Source organism: Cervus canadensis, chromosome 3 (genome assembly GCF_019320065.1).
Source record: "Cervus canadensis isolate Bull #8, Minnesota chromosome 3, ASM1932006v1, whole genome shotgun sequence".
Lineage (NCBI taxonomy): Eukaryota > Metazoa > Chordata > Mammalia > Artiodactyla > Cervidae > Cervus > Cervus canadensis.
Window position 1 is genome coordinate 40669656 of NC_057388.1, and position 24598 is coordinate 40694253.

The following is a 24598-nucleotide window of genomic DNA, read 5'->3' on the forward strand; positions in this document are numbered from 1 at the left end:
TTTGCCTACTCTATCAATTAACATTCACTGGGTTGCCAATTTCCTCATTGCAAACTATAAATATTCTCTTATGCCTCTCCTGGTCTTCTTGTGCACATGTAAGACCTTCTTCAGGAGTTAATATCTAGGAGTAAAACTGCTAAAGCCTTGGATAGTCACACATTCAGTGTTAGTAGATATTACAAATCTGTTTCTAGAAACAGTTGTGCCAATTTATACTCTCAGCAGCAGATCAGAGTTCCCTTTGCCTTCATATCTGTTCAGATTGGGTATTATTCAACTTCTTAACACCTGCCATTCTAATGGGTGTACATTGTTCTCTTACTCTTTTACTTTTCCAAATTACTTAGGGAGGATGAGTATGTTTCATATGCTTACTGGTCACTGGGTTTCCTCTTCTCTAAGTTAACTTTGTAAATTTTGTATATAACTTTTTCTATTAGGTTGTCTGTTTTCTTTGATTTGTTGAAGTTATTTTTGTGAATAACAAAGCTACTTAAATCACGTATTTTGCCAGTATTTTTTCACAGACTCTCTTTTGTCATTTATGGTACTTTTTTAATACTTAACAAATTTTAGGGAGAGAAGAATAAATAAGAGACTGAATGTATCAGGTAAAAGTCTTATTTTAGACTGGCCCTTTACAGAAGTTTGCTGATTTCTGACCTATAGAAACAAAACTGATTGTTTTATATTGAGGTTATATCCATTTTTGTTGATCTGGCACTTCTAAAAAATGTGTCATGTTTTTAATACTTTGTCTGGAAAGTTACTAGAATATTATACATAGACATCCATACAGTCTATTTTTTTTCCAAATCTTTATACAATTTCTTTCTTTTCCCTATCTTCACTGGTTAGTACCTTCCTTAACTAGAAGTGATAAAGAAAGCACCCATCTCATTCCTGATTTTAAAGTATCTCAAAGATAATAAATATCATATGTACAGTGTTTGCTCCAGTTTTTGAAAGATTTTTATTTATCAAATTAAGGACAGTACTTTTCAGTCACTCTATTATGAATCTCCCATCGAAATTTACCAATTTGTTTTCTGAATCTATTGAGATGATCAGATGATTTCTCCTTTAATCAACTAAAGGAGTTCAAACTAGATAACTGGATTTTCTAAAGTGAAAACGTTTGCATCCAAGGGATAGGCTGTCTAGGTCATGGCATATTTACTGTTATTAACTGCTGGCTTCATCTTCTGAGTATTTCTGCATCTAAGCTGGTTCACTGCTTCCGGTGTTCATACTGTCTCTCTGGTTTGGTAACAAAGTTACATGAAGTACATTAAATGAGTTGGGGGAATATTCCCTTTTTCTACTCTCTAGATCTTTTGCATAGGATTAGGATTACTTGTTTATTAAAACATCTGGCAAAATTCATCTGTAAAAATCACAAGAGTCTTGGGGATTTTTGTTGGTAGCAGATTTTCAAACTACTGAATCAATACTGCTATATGGCTGCAGGGTCTTCTCAGCGCTTCAGTTACCTTCTGAGTCAGTTTTAATTAACATTTCTACAAAACTGTCCACAGAAGCTTTTAACTTTAATGACATTAATATATACTACTATTCTTTTTTAAAAAAAAATTCTCAACTATTTCAGTTTAATACTGTGAGTTTTCTTTTTAAACACTGCCATCTATAAGTATGTTTTGAAATTTCCAAATGCATGGTTTTCTTTTTGCTGTCATTGTTTTCTACTTTAGCTGTATATAACTAGAGGTCTGTATGGTATCAGTTGAGAATCATTTTGTCTCCTAGTACATGGGAAAGTTTAATAAACTGCTCTGTGTCTGAAAAGAGTATGTATTGTCCAATCTCAGAATAAAATTTTAACTGTCTTGTTTAGATACATGTCTTCATATTTTTGTCTGCTTCATCAATTATGAAAGAAATGTGTTCAAAGCTCCCAAAGTGGCATTTTGTCAATTCCTTACTACAGTGCTATTCATTTAGGCTGCATATAGGTAAGAGTGAAGTTATGTGATAACACACACACAATTTTAGAATTGTTAGATCTTCCTAATAATTCTACAAAATTTTTGTCAGGTTTGTCTCTATCCCAGTAACATGTCTTAGATTACAGTCTATTTCATCTGCTATTAATGTTACTTTACCAGCTTTCTCTTGGCTAGTATTTATCTGCAATGTACTTTTCTATCTTTTTACATTTAAAACTTGACAATGTTATTATGTTTCATTTGTCTTTTGTTGACAGAAATAGATTTTATGTTCATTAGAGACAAAAATACTACAGGATGTACTTCAGGAATATGGAAATAAAACCTTGAAGAAAAGACTGAAATGCAACAAGCAATTGTGAGTAAAGAAATCAGTCTTCTTCCTTTTAATTGTGTTAGATTTTTCTGTTTTTGGTGTTCGGCAGTATCTCTACTGCAGTATCTCTATAATGTATCCAAAGTGTCAATTTGCTTTTATTGTGGCTTCTTGTTCTTCTTGTCCTTCCTAAACCTGAAAATTAATGTCTTCTACTAATTCAGAAAACCTCTTAAGTCATCATCTCTCCAAATATTGCTCTCTCTCTTCTTTCAATATGAAATTCTTATTAGATATATGTTGGATCTCCTTTTCATATTTCCGTCTCTTCATCTCTGTTCTATATTCTGGGTAATTTCTTCCATCTCCCAGCTCACCAAATATCTTTGTCTTCAATTTGCTGTTTCTTCTGTTTGTTGTGTTTTTAATGTCAGTGACTTTGTAACTGCTATGAAGCAATGCTTGGGTATTTTTCAAATCTATCTGCTCTTTTTTTTTAATAGTGTTACCTACATTTTCAGTCATTTTAAACAAGCTTATAGTTTCTATCTGATCAGATCTGAAGTTGCTGGAGATGTTCTCCTGCTGTGTGTTAATTTGCTGACTCACTCATGTTAGAAAGTTTTTCCATGTGTTCTGAGACCTGAAGGGGCTTTAACTGTGCAAATTCTATGAGGATTAGGGTTGGTGTTACATCCCAAGAACAGTCTTGGTTTCGCTTCTTTCAGGTATCCAGGAGTCTAGGATCTTGTTATATTAACTTCTTGACACAGCAGCTACAAGACAAGATCTGTAATGTACACTTGAACCCTGAACCTGTATTAAAAGCTGACCTACATTTATATATTCTTAGGAGAGACTTTCTCTGCCTCCTTGGCCAGAATCCTGGCAAAACTGACCAAGCTTCCTTATTGTCTTCCTGTGCTGTTGGGCAGACTTTTTCTTATTGCACCTTTTCACTGAGACTATAGGCCTTTGAGGATTCTGGCCCTGTAGCTTATGTATAAGGAGGTACAGCAGATCAAGGCCTCATCTCCCGTTCTCAAATGGGCGTAAAATCTCAAGTCTCTCACATACTAACACCAACAAAGCACTTCAACCTAACATTAACACATATACTTAACTGCTCTGTTTTTCACTTTTATCCTCATTTTTGGCCCCTTACTGTGTTATAAACTGAAATATACAAGCAATATGTATATTTATAAAATAGCTCACTTATACATATTAAGATGCTGTTTATTTTCCCCAGTATTGTATATTTTAAACCAGAAGAATTTTCAGGTAATCTAGCATATCTTATTACTTGAAATGGAAGTTTAAATTTCATAGCATAGAATATATCCTGAGATGCTTTCGTACTTCCTGACTAATCTTGGTCAATGAGAATTCTTTTTTCAGAGATGAGGCAGTTAAGTCACAGTGATAATTCAGGTATAAAATAAAAGTTAATATTAAATGTGAATAAAGCAGAGATCATGAAAAATAGTCTGAAAAATTTCCTAACTCTAGACACTCATCAGTTTGTTTGGGGAAATAAAGGTGAATTGTAGACAAAAGCTAATTATTTTATGTTCAATTAATAAGACACCTGAAAATAAGTTAGTCATTGTTCATCATGTAAATAAGTAAGATGCATTTACTTACTCTACTAAAAAAAATAAACTGTAAAAATTCAATTTCAAATTACTTATTACTTTGTTTTTTATTAGAAAGCCTTGGAGGTTGAATATTTATAGATCTGATTATCTAAGTTCTACACAGAATAAGTTAACTCACCTGGGCACAACAGATAAATACAACTGAGATAGTCAACAAGAAAGCAGATGAAACTATGACATCAACTGATCGCTGAGGACCTCGACGCTGGGGGAAAAAAGTGAAAACACTTTTAAATATATTTACTAATTAGCAGCTAATTCCATGCTTTCAACTAAGGTACTGATCCATCACTGCACATTGACCATAGCTTATGACATTGAAAATATACCTAATTTGTGAGATGAATTTTAATTATAAACTGTTACTATTGCCTGAGGATTTGCAACACAATGAAAAATGGTGAATAGATAGCCTAGAATTTGTAGAAGGATAACTCCCAAATATTCCATTTTGTCAAACCCTAACCATTTATTCAACAGGTTTCTTGGACACCTGCTCAGAATGAGGGACAGTGCTAGATGCTAGAAATATAGTAGAGAACAAAACAGACAAGGAGTCAAACATCAAGTTCACAGAGACAGATACACTTGCAAGTTGTGATGAGAGCTATGAAGGAAAGGTATAGAATGCTTTCAGAACACTGGTGACAAGTTTGGTACAAATATCACTTCCTTACAGAGATCTTCCCAGGCCCATACTCCTAACTCTTAGAAAGACTGTGTAGGCCTGGGAAGATCTCTCCAAGGAAGTGATATTTACACCAAAGTAGGGTGCAGTAGCATGATGGCACACAGCAGTGTTATTGGTAGAAGGAAAAGCAAGTGCAAGAGTGTAAAACAGAAAAGATCACAGTACATTCAAAGCATTGAAGCAGTGTAGGCTGGCTGGAATGCAGGAAGGAAAGTATTTCAAAATGAGACAAGAGGGACAAGCTGTCTGCAGCAGCTGAGTCACGAAGGGCATTAAAAGCCCTATTAAGATTTGGTTCTACATGCTAAGATCAATGGAGAATTTTCAGAAAGTTTTAATAATATGGTCAAATCTACATTTTTAAGACACCTCTGGTAGCAAACTTGAGAAAAACATTAAAAGGAGGAAACAGGAACACTAGAGGCCATATAAGATCTAACTGCAGTAATCCAATACAGGAGATAATTGGTGGCTGCAATTAGGGTGGGGAAATTGAGAGAGAGAGAGAAGTAAATGGATTTGAGATACATTTTGGAAGCAGAAAGGGTGGGAACTGGTGATAAACTGAATGTTGGAAATCCAAGAGAGGAAGTCAGTACTCAGGATAATCCCTAGACCTTGGGTTACATGTTTCCCTCACTGAAGAATGAGCTCCTAATGAGCAGAGAGAGTTTGATCTCATCAATAGTGAATGGCACATGGTTAACATTAAATCAATGTTTACGGACTAAAATAATCAATGCAAAAAAGAATGCAATACCTGCTCAGGGATGCTAAGGAGAGCAAATTTTAGGTGGCTTCTCACTAAGACAGGTAACAAGGATCATATCCATCCTTCCAGCGGTGTCACAGTGAGGAAAAACAATCTACACTGATCTGTGGCATCGCCCAATGAAGACTAACTTAGCTGAATTTAACAAGTTAAATAAACAGCATAATGATTTTTTTTTTAAACAGAAGTGTAGACAAATAATGCAAAAGTTTTCTACTTTTTCCTTGTTACCTCAAAATAAAAGTCATTAAAGATCTAAGCATGTCAGAGGACAGTTGGCCTTTAGGTCAATTTTACTAAGCTATGATTACTCCATACACAATGAAATTTATTGCTATGCAACAAAGAAATAATCCTCAGAAGAAATGTTTCCTAAAACTAATTCAGATGTTTCCCATTTCCCTCCTGAGCTTTTATATCTTAATTCCATAATTAGGAAAGTTATTTTAAAAGATTAAAGGAAAAGAATGGCATAGGAAGGATGGCTTAGAATTGGAAGCTAAAGTTTTCAAATAGTAATAGGCCACCTCAGTGAGGTAGCTCATTGACAGATTTTTTAATTTCCTTTTTTAAGCAGTGGGCTCCCTCTGCTGGCTTGTGATATAATCATTCTATTGTAGAAACAAAATCTTTAATCTAGCTTTTGAATGAGTAGTAGTAGTTGGTGAGATTTATGAACAAAGATAAATTTAGGACAACCTGATCTTGAATCATCTACCTAAAATGCATTTAAGCCTTTTGGAATTCAGATGTTTTACTGTAAAGAACCAGTTTAACATTTTGAATTTCTGCATATGGATCAAAATGAACACTAGACGTGGCCACATAGCACTATGTGAGTACAAACCTGACTATAAATCTAGACATACATACATACTGACAAAGAATTGGAACTATGAGAGGGAGCCAGCACGTTAAGAGTACTTTTATCACTACCATTCTACCTTAAGATAGGATCGGAGAGAGAGCCACATTTTTATATTCTGTACTTTCTTCAATCGGAAATGGGGAACCTCAGATTTTCGAGCCCTCCTTGCCGATGTTAAATGTCCAAAGAGTTTTGCAAAAAGTAATCGCTAAAAAAGATTAAAATAAAAATTAATTTTCAAGTAGATTACCACATAAAAACAAAAATTAACAAAATAGAAGTTATTAAGGTTTTATTTGGTTAACTATTATAAAAACAAAATGGGGAAACAATTAGCACGTCAAAATGATTTAATGAAACACCAAAATACTTCAGGGATACCGTGAATATTATGAAAAGGATAAAATTCTCTACTGAGACGTCCATATTATACCCACCTGTTTATAAGTTCTTTCTGCTACACAGAGCAAAAAAAAGAAAATCCACACAAGAGACACACGAACCACAAAACTTATTATAACCATAGAAAGAACTATAACATCTTCATTAGAACCAAACGCAATCACATAAAGTTCTGAAGCAGAATGTGCTGTGAGTTGATCCAAGTCGGTAGCTTGGGAGAGTCGGAAAACAAATGGAGTTAAACCCAGGATTAGAGAGATTGCATTTCCAAAAATCTGGTAGCCTATTCCTGGTATATGGCTGTTTACCTTTAGAGAGAGAGAGAGAAAAAAAAAAAGTACACAAATTTTATCTACAGTAAAATTAATTCCTAATGAAGCATTATTTTATTTATAGCAATGTGAAATTACTGTTAAAATATATCCATTTTAATACCTGAATAATGAAATTTAAATTTACTCAAAGTCTGAGAACCTATTACACATAAAACGTAAGTCAATATTTTTCAGTTTTTAAAAACAGTTCATTATCAGATCTCTTAATTCATTAAGTAGAGGCAAAAGGATTTACTTACCTGGTCTTACTTGGATCTTGAAAAAAATATTCTACTTATCTCATTATTTAAAAATTTAGAAATATTTACAAATACTAGAATACTGAAAAGAATGAGGAGATCTTGTATCCCTTAAATCCAGTTAAAGAAAAAAAATCTAGAATTTATACTTTATGTTCTTCTTCAAAGAGTTCACAATACAAATGGATAATCTCCTTAAACTGCAAAACTACTTTCTTTTATGTATATACACACACACACACACACACATATATATATATATATATATATATAGTTTACTGAAACCATTTCAGAAGAGAATATGCCAGGGGGTAAAAATTAAATAAGAGCAAGGGAAAAAGGGGCAGGGCAATTATAAGAAAAAAAGAAATTTGGAAATTAAATAATGGAAAATATAAAATTGGCAGGACTGGGAGGGATTTTAAATATCATCTAGCTACCTTTTTTAACATCATATTGCATAGCATGCAAAAATTCACAAATAAGGTACAGAGTATTAACTAGATGCAAGTTTTTGGAGACTCCTTGTCAATAGCTTTTCATAGCTCACATGGAGATATGTAATAGGAAGTAGCTCAGTTTCTGAAACCAGTTATTTTAATTCCTGTCCTATATAAAAGTATGCACAACAGTTCTAGTTAGCAACACATAAGAAATTTAAAATTGCAAGTTAAATCATGCTTAGCTGTCCATGGGAATTAGGCAAAATTTTAAAAGTAGTAATGATGTAATAAAATAATAACAGAAACTGAAGCTTAAATCTGTAGGATTTATATTCTACATCTTCAAGTGACTTAAGATTCTTTTACCATTAGTTGCATTACTCTTGTATATTTAAGAGGCAAGCATCAATAGAAATTTTCCAGTGTGAATTCTCTTTTTTAATGTTTTGAGTAGTAATAAATAAATGAACTGGGATAAATGATACAGAAAAATGTTTTCATTAACACTTGGATACACCTAGCAGCTCCTAAATTTGGTCTACTGAAAGCAAAAAAAAGAGTAACATAAAAGAAAATTTTAAACCATCAAGGTCTATTCTTGATCAGAAAATGAAAAGCACCAAAAAATGAGAGTGTTTTGGTGACAAACCACTCAAATACAAGGAACTTTTTCTTTCAGGTTGAAGAAATGAGGTGAGCAGCTTGTAAATATAACACTCCAGTAATCATTTGCTATATTAATAATCACTATCTAAACAAATAAAATTTAAAAACTCACTCTGTTCATTATCATTCCACTGATTTCAAGGACAGACATATCTGCTTTCTTGCAGTCATTGCCTTCCCATACGATAGCACTTATTTTTTCTAATCCCGGGTGGGAACTATGGAGCCAGGGCAAATGACTCTATAAAAAATAAACAGAAATTGGTGAGTATATTAACTGCATTTCAAAATAAAACCTTATCTACATACACTAAAAAACAGAAACTGGTGAATGCATTTATATTTATAGAACAGATATATGTATCTATATAAAGCTATCTCATGTACAATTTCAAGGACACTAAAATTCTATCTTAAAATTAGTTAGCATATACATTGAACATGTCACATAAGAAATTAGTTATAAAAATGCATATAAGTTAAGAACTCTCAGAACCTGTACTAGGGCAACTGATTGTTCAAAAATACTCTAAAATTTGTCAGCAAAGGCACTTAGTTGTCAATCTGTTTACATAACTCCTAATATACTAGTGTTCAAAGACAAATGTGTATCAAATTCATATTACTAATTATTCATATTACTGACTGTTCAACTTATGCATGTCTGATACGAAAGAAAATGATCGCTGAGATTTGAACCTTTCTGAAAGACTAAACAGTGATACAATCTCATTCAGAAAGACACACACTTACCCTTAATACTTGATTTAGTCACTTTTCTGATTTTTTTAAATCTAGCATTTCTCCAAAGGATCCATTTAACTTTTCTCTTCAGAGCAAATATTGCAAACGGAAGCACACAGAAAATAGAAGTATTCCCCCAAGTAAAATAAAGTATCTCTCACAGTTTCACAGAATAGAAAATGGTAGAAAGAAAAGCTGAAAGCTTTACTACAAACAAAATCATATACTTAGTGTATGTTTGTCTTTTTTGTTTGTTTCAGATCTATAATTAAAAGAATAAAACTTCAAAATAGGACAGTTGAGGGTTAAAGATAGCAACACAATAAAACACTAATCTTTACATTATCAGATATCAATAGAAATAAAACAAAAAGACTGGTCCCTCCCCCCAAAAAAGATTAGTTCCAGAATGAGATACAACTGATATTTCTAATATTATATTATTTCTAAGTTATTTTAATAACATATTTCATTGAAAGAACTTCTAACAATGAACAAAAGAATCTACTTTAAAATATTCTTTGGCAGATAAAAATGTGATTGAAATATGATAAAAGATATGCTTCTGTAGACTTAAGGAATATATTTCCCTCTGGAGGAAGTAAAGTTGCACTGATTCATTTTAATTAAAGGTATAAAAAGTAACATAATAATATGCAAGAAAATAAATAGGGGAACTTATTATTCTGACCTCATACATTAATTTTCTTTATGTAAAACTAATATACCACATTTATGTACACAGAGTAAAAAAAGTGATGAACAGTTATACAGGCAAACCATAATGCCAGTAGTCATGCTACTGGCAAAGCCCTTTTATGTGTAGCTATTTGGCTACCAAGACAGTTCCTCTGAAAATTTATCTATTCCAAAATCAGAGTATCTTAATATACATTAACCTTCATAGTATACACTTCATTACTGGAGAACCTTAAGAGCTATGCGTTACTGAGAGGAGTTATTAAACATCCACCTAATTCCTCAAATTGTATTTTATAATTTATCCCCAAACAAAACAGAAATAATTTACACTAAAATGTCAAAATTTCCCTGAAACTATAATAATTATGAAAAATGATGAAACAAAAAAGCCTGGAACAAGTATGAGAAGCTGAATGCAAAGAGTGTTAAACCACAGAGGTAATAGATTAAAGCATCGATATACAGGCTCCTTTTTTTTAAACTCTCAGTCTGTAACACTGAATTTTATGAAGCAAGATATACAATACCAAGAATGTCCATCTAAAAAAAGAAATAGGAAATCAAAAAATTCTTCAGTCTAATTCTAAAAGTACTCATTTTGCTCAGGTACCTTCTAACTAGCATTTGATAGCATTTTCCTACTTCTAGAAAGGAAAAAGGCAAGAGCATAGAAAGTAACTAAAACCTGGAAAATTTAAAAAGATATAGGAATGTGTGTGTACATGTGTAATGTACTCAAAAAACAGTCTTATTGAAATATACACTGCCTTTGGTACATGAAAGATTTTTTAAAAGTCTCAAAGAAAACATTAAGAGCAAATCATTCCATTTTACAGCTTCATCAGATAACAGGTTCTTTTAGCTATGTTTTTCAAGCTAAAGTTTAGAACTCATTCAATACTTCTTATTATCCTTATCAAAATCTCAATTGCTTTGCTCCCTGTTCATTCAAAGCTTTCTTGAAGTTTCCACCTCTGGGAACTATAGCAGTAAGTATGGCTTTACCCACTGAAAAATGAACTTCACTCGAATGTGTCTTCGTCATTGTGTGGTCCCTCACTAAGTTGTGCCTACTCTTTGCAACTCCATGGACTGTAGCCTGTCAGGCTCTTCTATCATGGCACTTCCCAGGCAAGAATTCTGGGGTGGGTTGCCATTTCCTTCTTCATGGGATCTTCCTGATACAAGGACCGAAACCATGTCTTCAGCATTGGCAGGTGAATTCTCTACTACTGAGCCACCAGGGAAGCCCCCGGAATGCGCCTTTATATTATATTATATGCTCATCCATGGCTACAGAATAAAAATTTTCCCTTTTAGAAATATTTCAGTAACTATTTACCAAGAAAATAAGATAAAACTACATATTTGGTGACACACTGGCTAGAACACACTGATTGAAATGCTCAGTGCTTCATGGGGAGGAATTTTCCAGTCTTTATCATAGGCAGGAAAGGGTCTTCCAAACCTTATACAGATCTTAGCCAAACAAACAAACAAAAAAGGCAGCTTTTCATTAAAGGGAGCTAATTTCAGCTAAGACTGAAAATATGAGCTTGTCTTTAGAAGCCAGAGAATATAAAATGCGTGTGAAATCATCCTAAATCAAAAAGCAAAACCACTGTAAATCTAGAGTACTGTAATTAATATGTAGAGTAAAACAGTAAAAAAAAAAAAAAAAGTTTTTTTTTATCTTACAAAAAAAAGGAAAAAAGAGATATAATAGATTTAGGACCAAAATTTATTCTATAGAACATTCATTACAACAAAATTTTTAATCATTTAAGAAAGGTCTACTTAGCACCTTTTGAAAATTTTTGTTTCATTATTTCACTCAACTAATATTAAGCACCTACTGTGTACCAAGCACTGTGTGATACAACAATGAGCAAAGCAACATGTGGTCCCTACCTCTGTGCCACTTATGCGGTTGCTGAGAAAAGAGCTCAGACATTTTCGTAAACCTAAAATCCAGTTATTATCCTCATTGACTTAGATGAATATACAGATGACTCATCCATCACCCTTTTCCCATGCATTATTCACTGTTTTTTTTTCACTTCTTAAATTCAAGGGATCTTCAGCTAGTCCCATGACCACACCCTGGAACCTGTCACCACACAGAAATGCCTACTTCTGAAATGAGCCTCTAACCACAATCTTTCATCTTACCAGAGAGGAAAGTTTCCTCAAACCTTCCTTTTGAAACACACTTTTCCTTGAACACACGTATTCTTCAACCTATCAGTCTCTTCTTCATATTTCCTTCTCAATTTAACATGTCTAGCTTCTTGCCATATCCATTATTTTAACCAGCATAGCATCCCCTTTCCTGTCCCTTCAATAGCAACTACTTGGCACCTACACTGTGTGACTCTGGGTGCATTATTTAATCCTGAGCCTTCATCTCATTTATGAAACAAAAAACTAACTACATTGACATAGATCATGGAGATTATATGAGGCAATGCATCTAGATTACTTTGCACAATGGATGATATATAGGGCCAATGCTTATTAAATCTTTATTATAATTATTAAAACTATATTCTAGAGAATATCATACAACTGTGTAAAACTGTTATTTTTCAGTCGCTAAGTCATGTCCAACTCTTTGTGACCCCATGGACTACAGCACACCAGGCTCCTCTGTCCTCCACTATAACCCAGAGTTTGCTCAAATTCAAGTCCAGTGAGTCGGTGATGCTATCTAATCACCTCATCCTATGCCACCTCCTTCTCCTTTTGCCTTCAATCATTCCCAGCATCAAGGTCTTTTCCAGTGAGTCAGCTCTTTGCATCAGGTGGCCAAAGTATTGGAGGTTCAGCTTCAGTGCTAGTCCTTCCAATGAATATTCAGAGTTGATTTCCTTTAGGATTGACTGGTTAGATCTCCTTGCAGTCCAAGGGACTCTCGAGAGTCTTCTCCAACACCACAGTTCAAAAGCATCAATTCTTTTTGCTCAGCTTTCTTTATGGTCCAACTCTCACATCTGTACATGACTACTGGAAAACCCAAAGCTTTGACTACACATACCTTTGTCAGCAAAGTGATGTCTCTGCTTTTAATATGCTGTCTAGGTTTGTCATAGCTCTCCTTCCATGGAGCAAGTGTCTTTTAATTTCATGGCTGCAGTCACCATTGGCTGTGATTTTGGAGCTCATGAAAATAAAATCCGTCACTGCTTCCACTTTTCCCCTTTCTATTTGCCGTAAGTGATGGGACCAGATGCCATAATCTCAGTTTTATTTAATGTTGAATTTTAAGCCAGCTTTTTCACTATCCTCTTTCACCTTCATCAAGATGCTCTTTGGTTCCTCTTCACTTTCTGCCATTAGGGTGGTATCATTTGCATATTTGAGGTTGTTGATATTTCTCCTTGCAATCTTGATTTCAGCTTGTGAGTTATTTAGCACGGCATTTTGCATGATGTACTCTGCATATAAATTAAATAAGCGGTGACAATATACAGCTGTGATGTACTCCTTTCCCAATTTGGAAAATCGGATGTTCCATGTCCAGTTCTAACTGTTGCTTCTTGACCCGCATATAGGTTTCTCAGGAGGCAGGTGGGGTGGTCTGGTATTCTCATCTCTTTAAGAATTTTCCATAGTTTGTTGAGATCTACACAGTCAAAGGCTTTAGCATAGTCAATGAAGCAGAAATTTCTGGAATTCCCTTGCTTTCTTCATGATCCAATGAATGCTGGCAATTTGACCTCTGGTTCATCTTCCTTTTCTAAATCCAGTCTGTACATCTAGAAGTTCTTGGTTCACAAGCTATTGAACCCTAGCTTGAAGGATTTTGAGTATTTCCTTGCTAGCAAGTGAAATGAGTGCAATTGTATGGTAGTTTCAACATTCTTTGGCATTACCCTTCTTCGGGAAATTGGAATGAAAACTGACTTTTCCAGTCCTGTGGCCACTGCTGAGTTTTCCAGATTTGTTGGCATATTCAGTGTAGCACTTTAACAGCATCATCTTGTAGGATTTTAAACAGCTCACCTAGAAATCCAGCACTCCTACAAGCTTTGTTAGTAGTAATGCTTCCTAAGGCTCACTTGACTTCACACTCTAGGATATCTAGTTCTATGTGAGTGACCACACCATTGTGGTTATCTGGGCCATTAAGATCTTTTTTGTACAGTTCTTCTATGTACTCTCAATCTTTTCTGCTTCTGTTTGGTTCTTTCCATTTCTGCCCTTTATGGTGCCCATCCTTGCATGAAATGTTCCCTTGATATTTCCAATTTTCTTGAAGAGATCTCTAGGCTTTTCTATTCTATTGTTTTCCTCTATTTCTTTGCATTATTTAAGACTCTCTCCTTCCTATTCTCTGGAATTCTGCATTCAGTTTGGTATATCTTTCCCTTTCTCTCTTTTCCTTTGCTTCTCTTCTTTGCTCAGCTATCTATAAAGCCTCCTCAGACAACCATTTTACATTTCTTTCGGATGGTTTTGGTTACTGCCTCCTGTATATTGTTATGAACTTCCACCCGTAGTTCTTCAGGCACTTTAACAGATCTAATCCCTTGAATCTATTCATCACCTTCACTGTATAATCAAAAGGGATTTGATTTAGGTCATACCTGAATGGTTTTCCCTACTTTCTTCAATTTAAGCCTAAATTATGCAATAAGGAGCTCATGATCGGAGCCACAGTCAGCTCCAGATCTTGTTTTTGCTGACTATATATAGTTTCTCCATCTTCAGGTACCAAGAACATAATCAGTCTGACTTCTATATTGACCATCTGGTGATGTCCATGTGTAGAATCATCTCTTGGGTTGTTGGAAAAGAGTGTTTGCTATGACCAGCAAGTTCTCTTGACAAAATCTGTCAGCCTTTGCCTTATTTCATTTTATACTCCAAGGTAAAACTTGCTTCTCTGATTATCTCTTGACTTCCTACTTTTGTGTTCCAATCCCCTATGATAAAAAGGACATCTTTTCTTGGTGTTAGTTCTAGAAGGTGTTGTAAGTCTTCATAGAACTAGTCAACTTCAGCTTCTTCAGCATCAGTGACTGGAGCACAGGCTTGAATTACTGTAATGTTGAATGGTTTGCTTTGGAAAATGTGTAGAATGGGCAGCTACAAATTCATAGTTTTAGATTCCAGCTAAACCAAGATTCCACTCAACCAAGTAGGACTGTGACTGTTTTAATGTGTTATATGGCTTGAACACAAACAAACATATACTCTCTCCTCACCATCTCCATTTCCCATAAATGATAATGCGAAGACTTCACCACTATCCACAAGCCCCTTATCCTATCATCTCACTTCTTTACTATTAAGAGACCATCTGGCCTCCAGCACTTCAAAGAATAGAGTTCATGCAGTAACTCTCATGGTCTGACTTGCTTCATGCACTCTTCCTCCCCTGCCTGTTTCAGCAGAGGATGTGTTCCTTGTCCTGTTGGAGGCTAGGCTTCCTAAGTATACCTTTTCTCCAGAACTCTAAGAAACCAAAACTGTACCAATTTCCCCACCTGTTTTTCTCCTATGCACGTAAGAGCTCTCCCATCTTCACATCTAGCAGCTGGGGACCAATACATTCCTTCACTTTCTCCAACTTGTCAGGGTTATGCTTCTTCTTTTTTTTTTTTTTTAAGTATTTATTTATTTTATTTATTTATTTATTTAGCTGCATCGGGTCTTAGTTGCAGTACACTGGATCGTCTCATAGTAGTTATATATTGAAATGATAATATTTTGAATATACTGGTTAAACAAAACATATTTAAATGAATTTTACCTTTTTAAATGTTTTTAAATGAGACTACCAGAAAATTTTAAATTATGTATGTAACTCATTTTATTTTTGTTGGATAGCATTCCTACAGGCACTTTGAAATAGAAATCTGATATTCATGAGGTGTAGATTTGTGAATTATAATCGTATACGTGTGTGGAATTAAGGTCACAGGTATAGATGAATCTGACCATGAAGTATGCTTAGTGAGAAAAGGACTAATACATCTAAAGTACAATGTGACTCAGAAAATTCTATTTACCAACAATTTCTTAGGAACATATGTTTGCAAGGTGATTGACAATCAGTATATAAATACTGAGATTCTATGTTCCTATGAAGCCAGATCACAGGTCACATAAAAATAAAAATACGGGAACATTATTTTAATTGAATGTAAGTTTTCTCTCACCTCTGTAAAATGTACATACATTCAAAGGAGCTGGACCAACAGCCCCACATAATCCAACACTGTAACCAACCTGATGAAAAGGGTCGTCTCTATATTCTTTTTTCACACAGGGATTAACTTGAGGACTCTCCACATCTGTCTCACTGGTACAAGACGATCGGCACTCTGCACAGTGTAACAAGTCTTCCCATAACACATCTTCTGTTTCAGACTCTGGCCTTGTGCTCTCAGAGTCCTGTCTGGAACTTGAACAGCGAGAGCTGCAACTAGTACCCGACTTAGGGGCATCCTGAAATCAAGATATTCTTTGACATTAATACAATTTATGTACCCTTTCCAACTCAACGGATTTTATCAGAAACATATATTGCTACTTTTTACTAAAACAACAAACACACTGCCAAATGACAGTGAAATAAACAGCAAAACATTAAAATACATATTATTTTTAAGGAGTAACAAAATTTTCTCATATCAAAATGTGATTTCACATCTTAGCTCCAGTGTTATTTTGCAGGCAAAAGCTGTGCCTGTTTTCTCTTAAACTTTATACAAAGTTCAGAATTCAAAGACTAGCCTAAATCTATATGGACTGCATAGCCAGTGAATACTAACCCACTTTAACTGATATATTTAATGAAGTTCTTTTCTTACTCTAGTCTTTTTTTTTTTAAGCAACAACAGGTTTCATATATCTACTGTTTTTGTTTTTCAAACAGAAGTTCAATAAATTGATATAAAATTAACAAATACTCTATACCAGGAAGATAACTGCCAATTTGTGTTTTTTAGACGTGTGCTGTGCTTAGTCATGTCTGACTCTTTGTGACCCCATGGACTATAGCCTGCCAGGCTCCTCTGTTCATGGGATTCTCCAATCAAGAATACAGGGGGTAGGCTGCCATGCTCTGCTCCAGGGGATCTTCCCAACCCAGGGATGGAACCCAGGTCTCCCACGCTACAGGCAGATTCATTACCATCTGAGCCACCAGGAAAAACCCAAGAATAATGGAGTGGGTAGCCTATCCCTTCACCAGGGGAACTTCCTGAACCAGGAATCGAACCAGGGTCTCCTGAATTGCAGGTGGATTCTTTACCAGCTGAGCTACCCAGGAAGCCCCAGGTTTTTTAGATAATCTATAGTTTAAAAAAAAAAGTGAAAAACTAAAAGGCATAAGTTAAATAATTTCTCATCAATATACTTTTCCACTAGGAGTTTTTTCAAATACAAAATAAATACCTTTGAGTAAAATTTTAACTTAAATTAATTCAAAAGTGAAAGTGAAAGTGAAGTCACTCAGTCTTGTCCGACTTTGTAGCCCCGCAGGCTCCTTGGTCCATGGGATTTTCCAGGCATGAATACTGGAGTGGGTAGACATTTCCTTCTCCAGAGGGTCTTCCCGACCCAGGGATCGAACCCAGGTCTCCCGCATTGTAGGCAGACGCTTTACTGTCTGAACTACCAGGGAAGTTGTTCTTTTTTTTTTTATAACTTCCTAAATAAAGAATGGTAATAGCCATCCTTATAGTCAAGTACGCTGAAATTTTTGGATTTGTTTTTACCCATCCTCTGTCGGTAAGACTGTCAATTTTACTTGCAAATGTTTTATATTTATTCCTCTCTCTTTGCCATGTTACCACAACAGTTCAAATTTCATCATTCACACTTTATTTGCTGTAAGACCTTCCTTATTGACCCCTATCCGAAAGGCCTTTCCCTATTTCTAGATTAACCTTCCCACAGTGCAGCTGCTCTTTCATTCCTCAGACTAAAATCTTTCTGTGGCTTCTCACATTCCTTCAACCTGCATGCTTGTCTTTGAATGTGCTACTTCGGACCCTGTTGTCTCCTTCTACAGCAACACTGGGCTCCTCCCTAGCCCCTCAACACCACTTGCTCTTTGCCACTCTAGCCTCTAATCATGTTCCTAGCACTTACTGCTAATCCTACTCTCCTTTAAAGTCTACTCTACAAAGTATCAGGAAAATACCATCTCTACCCTTTCCAGCTGTCTTACATTGTTACTGAATCATCTACCAATGGGGAATAGAACTACCTACCTTAAAGAGATACTGAAAATTAAATGAGCGCTGTGGATTTTAATGCAAACCTAGTACAAAGCAGGGGCTCAACAAATGTTAGTTTAAAGCTACTCTCTACCCATGGCTGATTCATGTCAATGTATGTCAAAAACCACTACAATATTGTAAAGTAATTAGCCTCCAATTAAAATAAATAAATTAAAAAGAAAAAGAAAAAAGAAAGCTTCTCTCTATTTAGAGCAATCATTTTGTCCCTAAAGCAAGTTATTACTTTTTATGTTCATTTAATGACAAATTTTGTGTTGTTTTCTGGCATCTGAAATTTACCTATGTTAATTAAATGCTCAATGTAGTTCATATTCTCAAATATGTCATACCTCTTCAATATACTATAAGTCCATGAAAGACAGAAACCAAACACTTTTTTTTGGCCATCATTAGCACAAATAACAAAATATCTTAAATGAATTAGATATATTATTGATAATTAATTTATTGATACTAGGATGGGATAACATAAACATAAATTTAGTGTACTGATAAGAGTATTTATGGGAGGAGCATGGTTTGAGAGAGAAAAATTTCCCAGAAGAGCTGAGCAGGAAAATGAATAAAGAAAGAAAAAAGGGTAAAAATAAGTCAACTTTGTTTTAAGACATACACTCCCAAAATACTTCAGACTCAGTAATGTCAACCATAATATTTGAAACATAAGCTGTTTTCATTAGATAGGAAGACACACTGTATTAAGTAATCAGTAATTGCTAAATCAAAATTTTTTATGAAACTAGATTATCTGTAACTTATTTCTGATGCAGACTTGCTAACCAGATACAAATATAAGTAATAAGATTAAAGGCCTGATAACTGTTTAAGTGAAACTAATGGGTGATTTCAGGGATTAAAAAAATGTTATGTAATTCTTAATAAACATATTTCATCAAATATTCATTGATGAGTGGGCCATTTCACAAATGTAAAATCTAAAAATTATTACCTATAATTGCTTACATTTCAAACAGAATTTTACCTGTAATATTTAGGTGGTTAATGGCCACTTTAAATTTCACTACAAATTGCTGAATTAAGCCTAAAAGTAGGAAATTTTAGAACTGAAGAAAATAGCTCAATAGGTCATTTAATACGGTTTCCTCTGCTTATCTCAAATCTCTAGACTGGTAGTTTCAATTTAGGATACAATCATATTAAGAAAGACTATTTATTTGAACTGAAATAGCTGAAGGGACGAAGCATTTATAACATAAATGCTTTGTGCCAGGCAATTATGCATAATCTTATTCAAACCTAACAATCTGATGAGGCCAGTCCCCTCCTCTCCCCACTGTACAGAGGCAGAAACTGAGACTCACGTAAGCTAAACAATTTTTCCAAAGTCACTTAAGTCGTCTGACTCCAAGCCCACTGTTTCTTCATTATGCTTCCCATCATCAGATGAAAAGCTAATTCACAACAAGAAATAAAAACTGAGACACTTGCAGAGTTAAACAAAGCAAGACAGAGCTAAGAAATAGCACAAATGCTTAAAAGGAGCTACCAATTACCCAGGACATCTCCTATATCCCAGATAACCAAGTAACTCCACCACCACCTTCCCAATAGGAGACTGGAAGAAACCCATCAGAAGAAACCCAGCAGAAACAGCCAAGGAACCAGGGTAGGGAGTTAAAGGGTAAGAGGCAGGAGGGTTAAGTCAAAGTCCAAGATACTGAATGGCAAGATCACACCTCATCCCCAATCCCCTTGGTGCCAAACACCATGACAGCATGGTATAGTACCTACCACTCCCATGCCAGTAGAAGATTGGATGATTTCTTCCTGAAAAACAAAACGCCCCTACGAAGTATATCTACAGATGCTAACATCTGGGAGGCTTACAACAAACGGCTGAGTTCCTGAAAAGTACTCTTTTGGTGAGGCCCATCAGTCCTGCTCCTGCACAAAGTGTTTCCCCAAATGATTTATTTGTGCCTCACCCTAAAAGAAAACAGTATCACCAGTAATTTGAAAAGTACAGCAATAACTACATATAGATGCAAAACAACACTATAAATCCTGTTTGAATTTTACTTATTCAAAGAAGGTTTTGTTTTGCTTTTTTAATAAAAAATAAGAACAACTTTTCAGTTGGTTTAACTTGAGAGTAAAAAATTTTGAAATACAGCCTTTAAATATCCTCTAGTCTTAAGTTCCTCACTTCACAGATGAAGAATTTGAAGATCTGGTTTATTTTTAATGTAATCTTTTGCATCACTTTTAAAAGATTTAAAACAACCAATGCCTACTCATTAATTATCAGCCTTACTTAGCTTGGAATCTGGAAGAGTTGAAGAAACATTTATTTAAAAGTTAAGACTAGCAGAATAATGTTCTGTCCTTCAAGAATCTCAGTATCAGGACTTCCCTGGTTGTCCAGTGGCTAAGACCCCTAGAGCTCCCAATCCAGGGGGCCCAGGTTCGATCCCTGACCAGGAAAATAGATCCCACACGCGGTAACTAAGACCTGGTATAGCCAAATAAACAGTTTAAAAAAAAAAAAAGAATCTCAATATCTCAAAATACAGCTGCAACTCAAGAAAAGTAAAGATTTGAGTCAAGAAAAGTAACTTTAAAGCCAAATACTTTATTCTATAAGAGAGTGGAGACCTCTTTTTATAGAAGGTTCTAAATCCTTTCCAGGACCAACAGACTTTCACCTGTTTATAGACTATGAATCTCACAAGCGTGGTTATCTGGCTTAGGAACAGGAGATGGAACATCAGTTGTGGGCGAAGAGGCAATGAGCAGACACACTGGCATTAAGTGTCTCTCTAACGGCAGCCACTAACAGAAGAAACAGCCATAGTTCACAAGAAAGATTAACTAGAGACAGAATCACAAAGAAAAGCATAGAAAAAACAAGTAACTCCTTTAATCTTAAAACTCTTAAGGTTTTCATATTACAACATAGAATAATATTAGATTTTTCAGAAGTTTGACTCTAAACCATCAAGAAAAAAAAATATATTCTAATATAGTACAAAAAGAGCAGAAGGTAACATTTATCAGAAAGTGACAAAAGGAGTAATTCATGCGCCCTGAAGAAAGACAATGTTCTATCCTTAAGAAAATGTGAAAATACAACTGAAAAATTTTTTTCTATTGAAATAGTTTCCAGAGATATGACAACATCAAGAGCTGTAATAAAGCTGGAAAAAAGATTTAAAGAAAAACACACATTAATAAAGAAATTCAGAGTTATAGAAGAAAAAGGAATTGAATTTTATAGTCTGGGGCAATGTAACTGGTGACAGTGCCATGAAGGAAGTCACTTAGAATAGTAACACTGCTATAATTTAGAAGTTATAGAGCCTTTTCAAATTGTGGAAGTCTAACATGGGAGTTCACAGACTGTCTCTCCAGAATGCTCTTTAAAAGAAAACAACAAACTGAACGTATGAATCCTCAGAGATGATGCACAAAATGAATAAAAGTGTGTGGCTCTTTATATGTGAAATATATAAATCTAAAAAGTACTCTTCTATAAATCCAGATCATATTAACAGTAAGATATTGAGACTGATGGGAGATATTTATTTCAGTAATATATTCAATAGTTGAAAGAAGTTGTAAGTTAAAAACATATAGATACATATGCACAAATGTAAGGCCAAAGTAAATACCTCATTAGGGTAATGTTTCTTATAATGGTGTGACTTTCTATTCCGAAGAATGCTCTCAGAAGTCCTGTCTGCATGACGGCGCAATGGGTATCCTGTTTCTGGACCTTCTTCACTGGAGACTTCATCAGAGACATTTGTTATTGTCCTTTGGGTATCCTAAGTTAGGAGTATGCAAAGAGGATCATTGGTAATTTGTGACTAAACCTGTAGCTTTAAAACTGCAAAACTTTAAATTATACATACATATATACACATACCTTCAAATACCTTTAAAAATTTCAAAGTAACTGATTAATACCACCTGATTTTCTAAAAAAACGTCTTAAATCAGTGACTTTGGTACTGTTCTTTTAAGAGTAACTCAACAGTCATTTATCAAATGTTGTCCTACAACGTTTCTGTTCAAAAGATCTGAAATAGCTTATAAAATTATGAGAACATAAAATAGTATAAAAGTAGAAAAGAGACCCTTTAAAAGAAGCTGAGAGACCTAAAATGAATTTACTATTTTCACAAACCAAAAATGCCATAAAACCAGCCCTGATTTAATAATGGTTTACAAGGCAAGAGGAGGTGACTGGTAGCCAAATGAAACACATATCAGACAGACAACATCATGTACACATTAAGACACCCAGATTTGAGAAATTCTGAAACCAAGAGACTTCAGAACAGATATTTTATTGATACTTTCATGTTCCTCTTATAGAATGTTAGTAGGTAATACATACCTGGAAATATGTTTGAAAACTGCATGACTAAAAACTTCATTTGTTGAGACATGCTAGTGATGTGAGGTTCACATTACCAGAGAGTTAAATGCCTCAAAAATCTAAAATTATGGTAAGGGACTCTATTTTACTGCCACTCCATGATATTTACTATACAGCTACAGGTACTTAAAATATATGTACTGTCAAGCAATAGCACATACTTTACTCAAATAGAGACTCCTCTTTTCTTCATTTACTATTCCTCAATACCCACATTCATGCTTATATTTCTAAATGTAACTAAGGTATTATCTTTTAATTTGACCACATTTTTTTCTCTGTAACAGCTTTTAAAGAAAAAAATTATTTAACCAAAAAACTTCAGGGAAATGAAGAGAAAGAAGATATTTATAATAGGCTATGTTACAATAAATCTAGGGTTTCTTTTAGAAAAGTAAATAAACAATTGTTATCCCTAAGTATTTTCTCTGTAAGAATTTTAAAAAACAAAACAAATGTGCTGACACCAAAGGTCACAAAGGTAGGAAAAACAAAGTAAGGTTTTCTTATAGAGAACATTAAAGGAAAACCAGGGTCCTAGGTTAAGCTTTTAGATTAACACAGATATTCCATTTGAAACAAATTCATTTACACATATGGAAATAGAGAAATAAAAAGGTTTAAGGAACATTAATTATAAATTTAAATCTAATTTAACATTTTAGAAAAATTAGAGTCAATCAATTAATTTAGAAGGTGCCAGGTTATAATGGAAATCAGGCTTATTCACACTACTTTATCTATTTTCATCATTATCAGTGTGATTTGTAAAGGCTCACAGAATAAATTCTGGAGAATATATATACACTCAAGGGTAACTACTATGTCTAAGTCACTTTCCATTAACTAATGTAAAATCACACAAAGTATTATTATTTTTTTTAATCACACTCACTTTGCTGGGGATATTCCTCAGTGTTCCGGTGTTCCAGGTTGCCTCTTCCGGTCGAAGAGTTTCACACTCAGGTTCATGGCTTTGTATTCCATCTTCGCTGCTTTTAACAGTCTTTTTCCCATCAAGGGATACGTAGCCATTGTCAGTCTCAGTTGATTTATCAATTGAATTCTTTGCTTTCTTTGATCTAAAAAGAAAGATATGTGAAACATGTTATATAGACTTAGTTTATTTTGGATAGGTTACCAGTAGAAATTACAGTCTGCTAAAAATTAAACATGGTAGCTATTTCTCAGATTTTAATTGCTATCTTATATTTACAATAAATAATTCAGAAATATAATATCATAAAAAATAAATATGAAAATCAAGGTCCTATTTTACCTTACTTTATAAGTTTTAAGGTTTTACAAACAGCAATTCTAAGAGACATGCCCTAACTTATCAAACAATATTTGGTCAAAATCAACCGGTCTTTGAGCAAAACCTAGGATTAAAATTTTGCCCATTATGGTTAATAATATACTTTTAAAGACTAATTTAAAAAAAACTACCTCAGTAATTACAAAGTTAAGTTACAATTAGTGGTTTAGCTTAATTTTAATACTCTCCTTTACCCAAACACTTTACCATAAGTGTAGATACCTAAACACCTCTGATAAATTCATTTTAATACACAATGGGGACACGGGATCTTTTGTAACATAAAAGCACAAGAAAAAAGAGAAAACCCTGATAAAATGTTACATAATGGAAGAGGTAAAAATGAAGAACACAAAGAGAAAGAAATAACCTCTTTCACCCACTGAAATACTCCAGAAAAAAATATCAGTAATCATGTAGCTTACAAGTATCTAAAAGACTACACTTGAGGTTCTTCATTTACAGGAATTAAGTTTTTCTCAATACATAATATGTAACATGGAAAATAATAAATAATTTTTGATTAATAGGCAAATGCTTGAGGGATCCAGCCGGTGAAAGAATGGCTATCCAAAAGAAATGGGTAGTAGAAGAAATACAATGCAAATCCCACACAAACTTTAAATGTGCTCAATGCAGATTAAGTCTATCATAAAACATTATTAAAAAGCAATTGTGTCAAATTGTATTCAAAATAAATTCCCTTGAATTTTCTCCAGAGTATCCGTTTTGTAAGACAGGAAAAATATTAGTACAATGCCTTCATGTAGGTCAAAAAACAGAAGAACTTTTAAATGGGGGGGAAAAT

General features: G+C 34.2%; 1 protein-coding gene across 5 annotated transcripts in view; it reads right to left on the reverse strand.

Moving 5' to 3' along the window:
* Positions 1-24598, reverse strand: part of PHTF2 (putative homeodomain transcription factor 2) — a 125685-nt gene that overhangs the window by 6752 nt on the left and 94335 nt on the right. For all 5 annotated transcript variants that reach the window (XM_043462937.1, XM_043462940.1, XM_043462939.1 and 2 more), the window contains 7 exons: positions 23368-23554; positions 21700-21855; positions 16047-16265; positions 8476-8604; positions 6716-6988; positions 6355-6486; positions 4066-4152 (listed from right to left, as the gene is read on the reverse strand). In XM_043462937.1, coding sequence (XP_043318872.1) covers positions 4066-4152; positions 6355-6486; positions 6716-6988; positions 8476-8604; positions 16047-16265; positions 21700-21855; positions 23368-23554 — 1183 coding nt within the window. The remainder of the gene's footprint in view (positions 1-4065; positions 4153-6354; positions 6487-6715; positions 6989-8475; positions 8605-16046; positions 16266-21699; positions 21856-23367; positions 23555-24598) is intronic.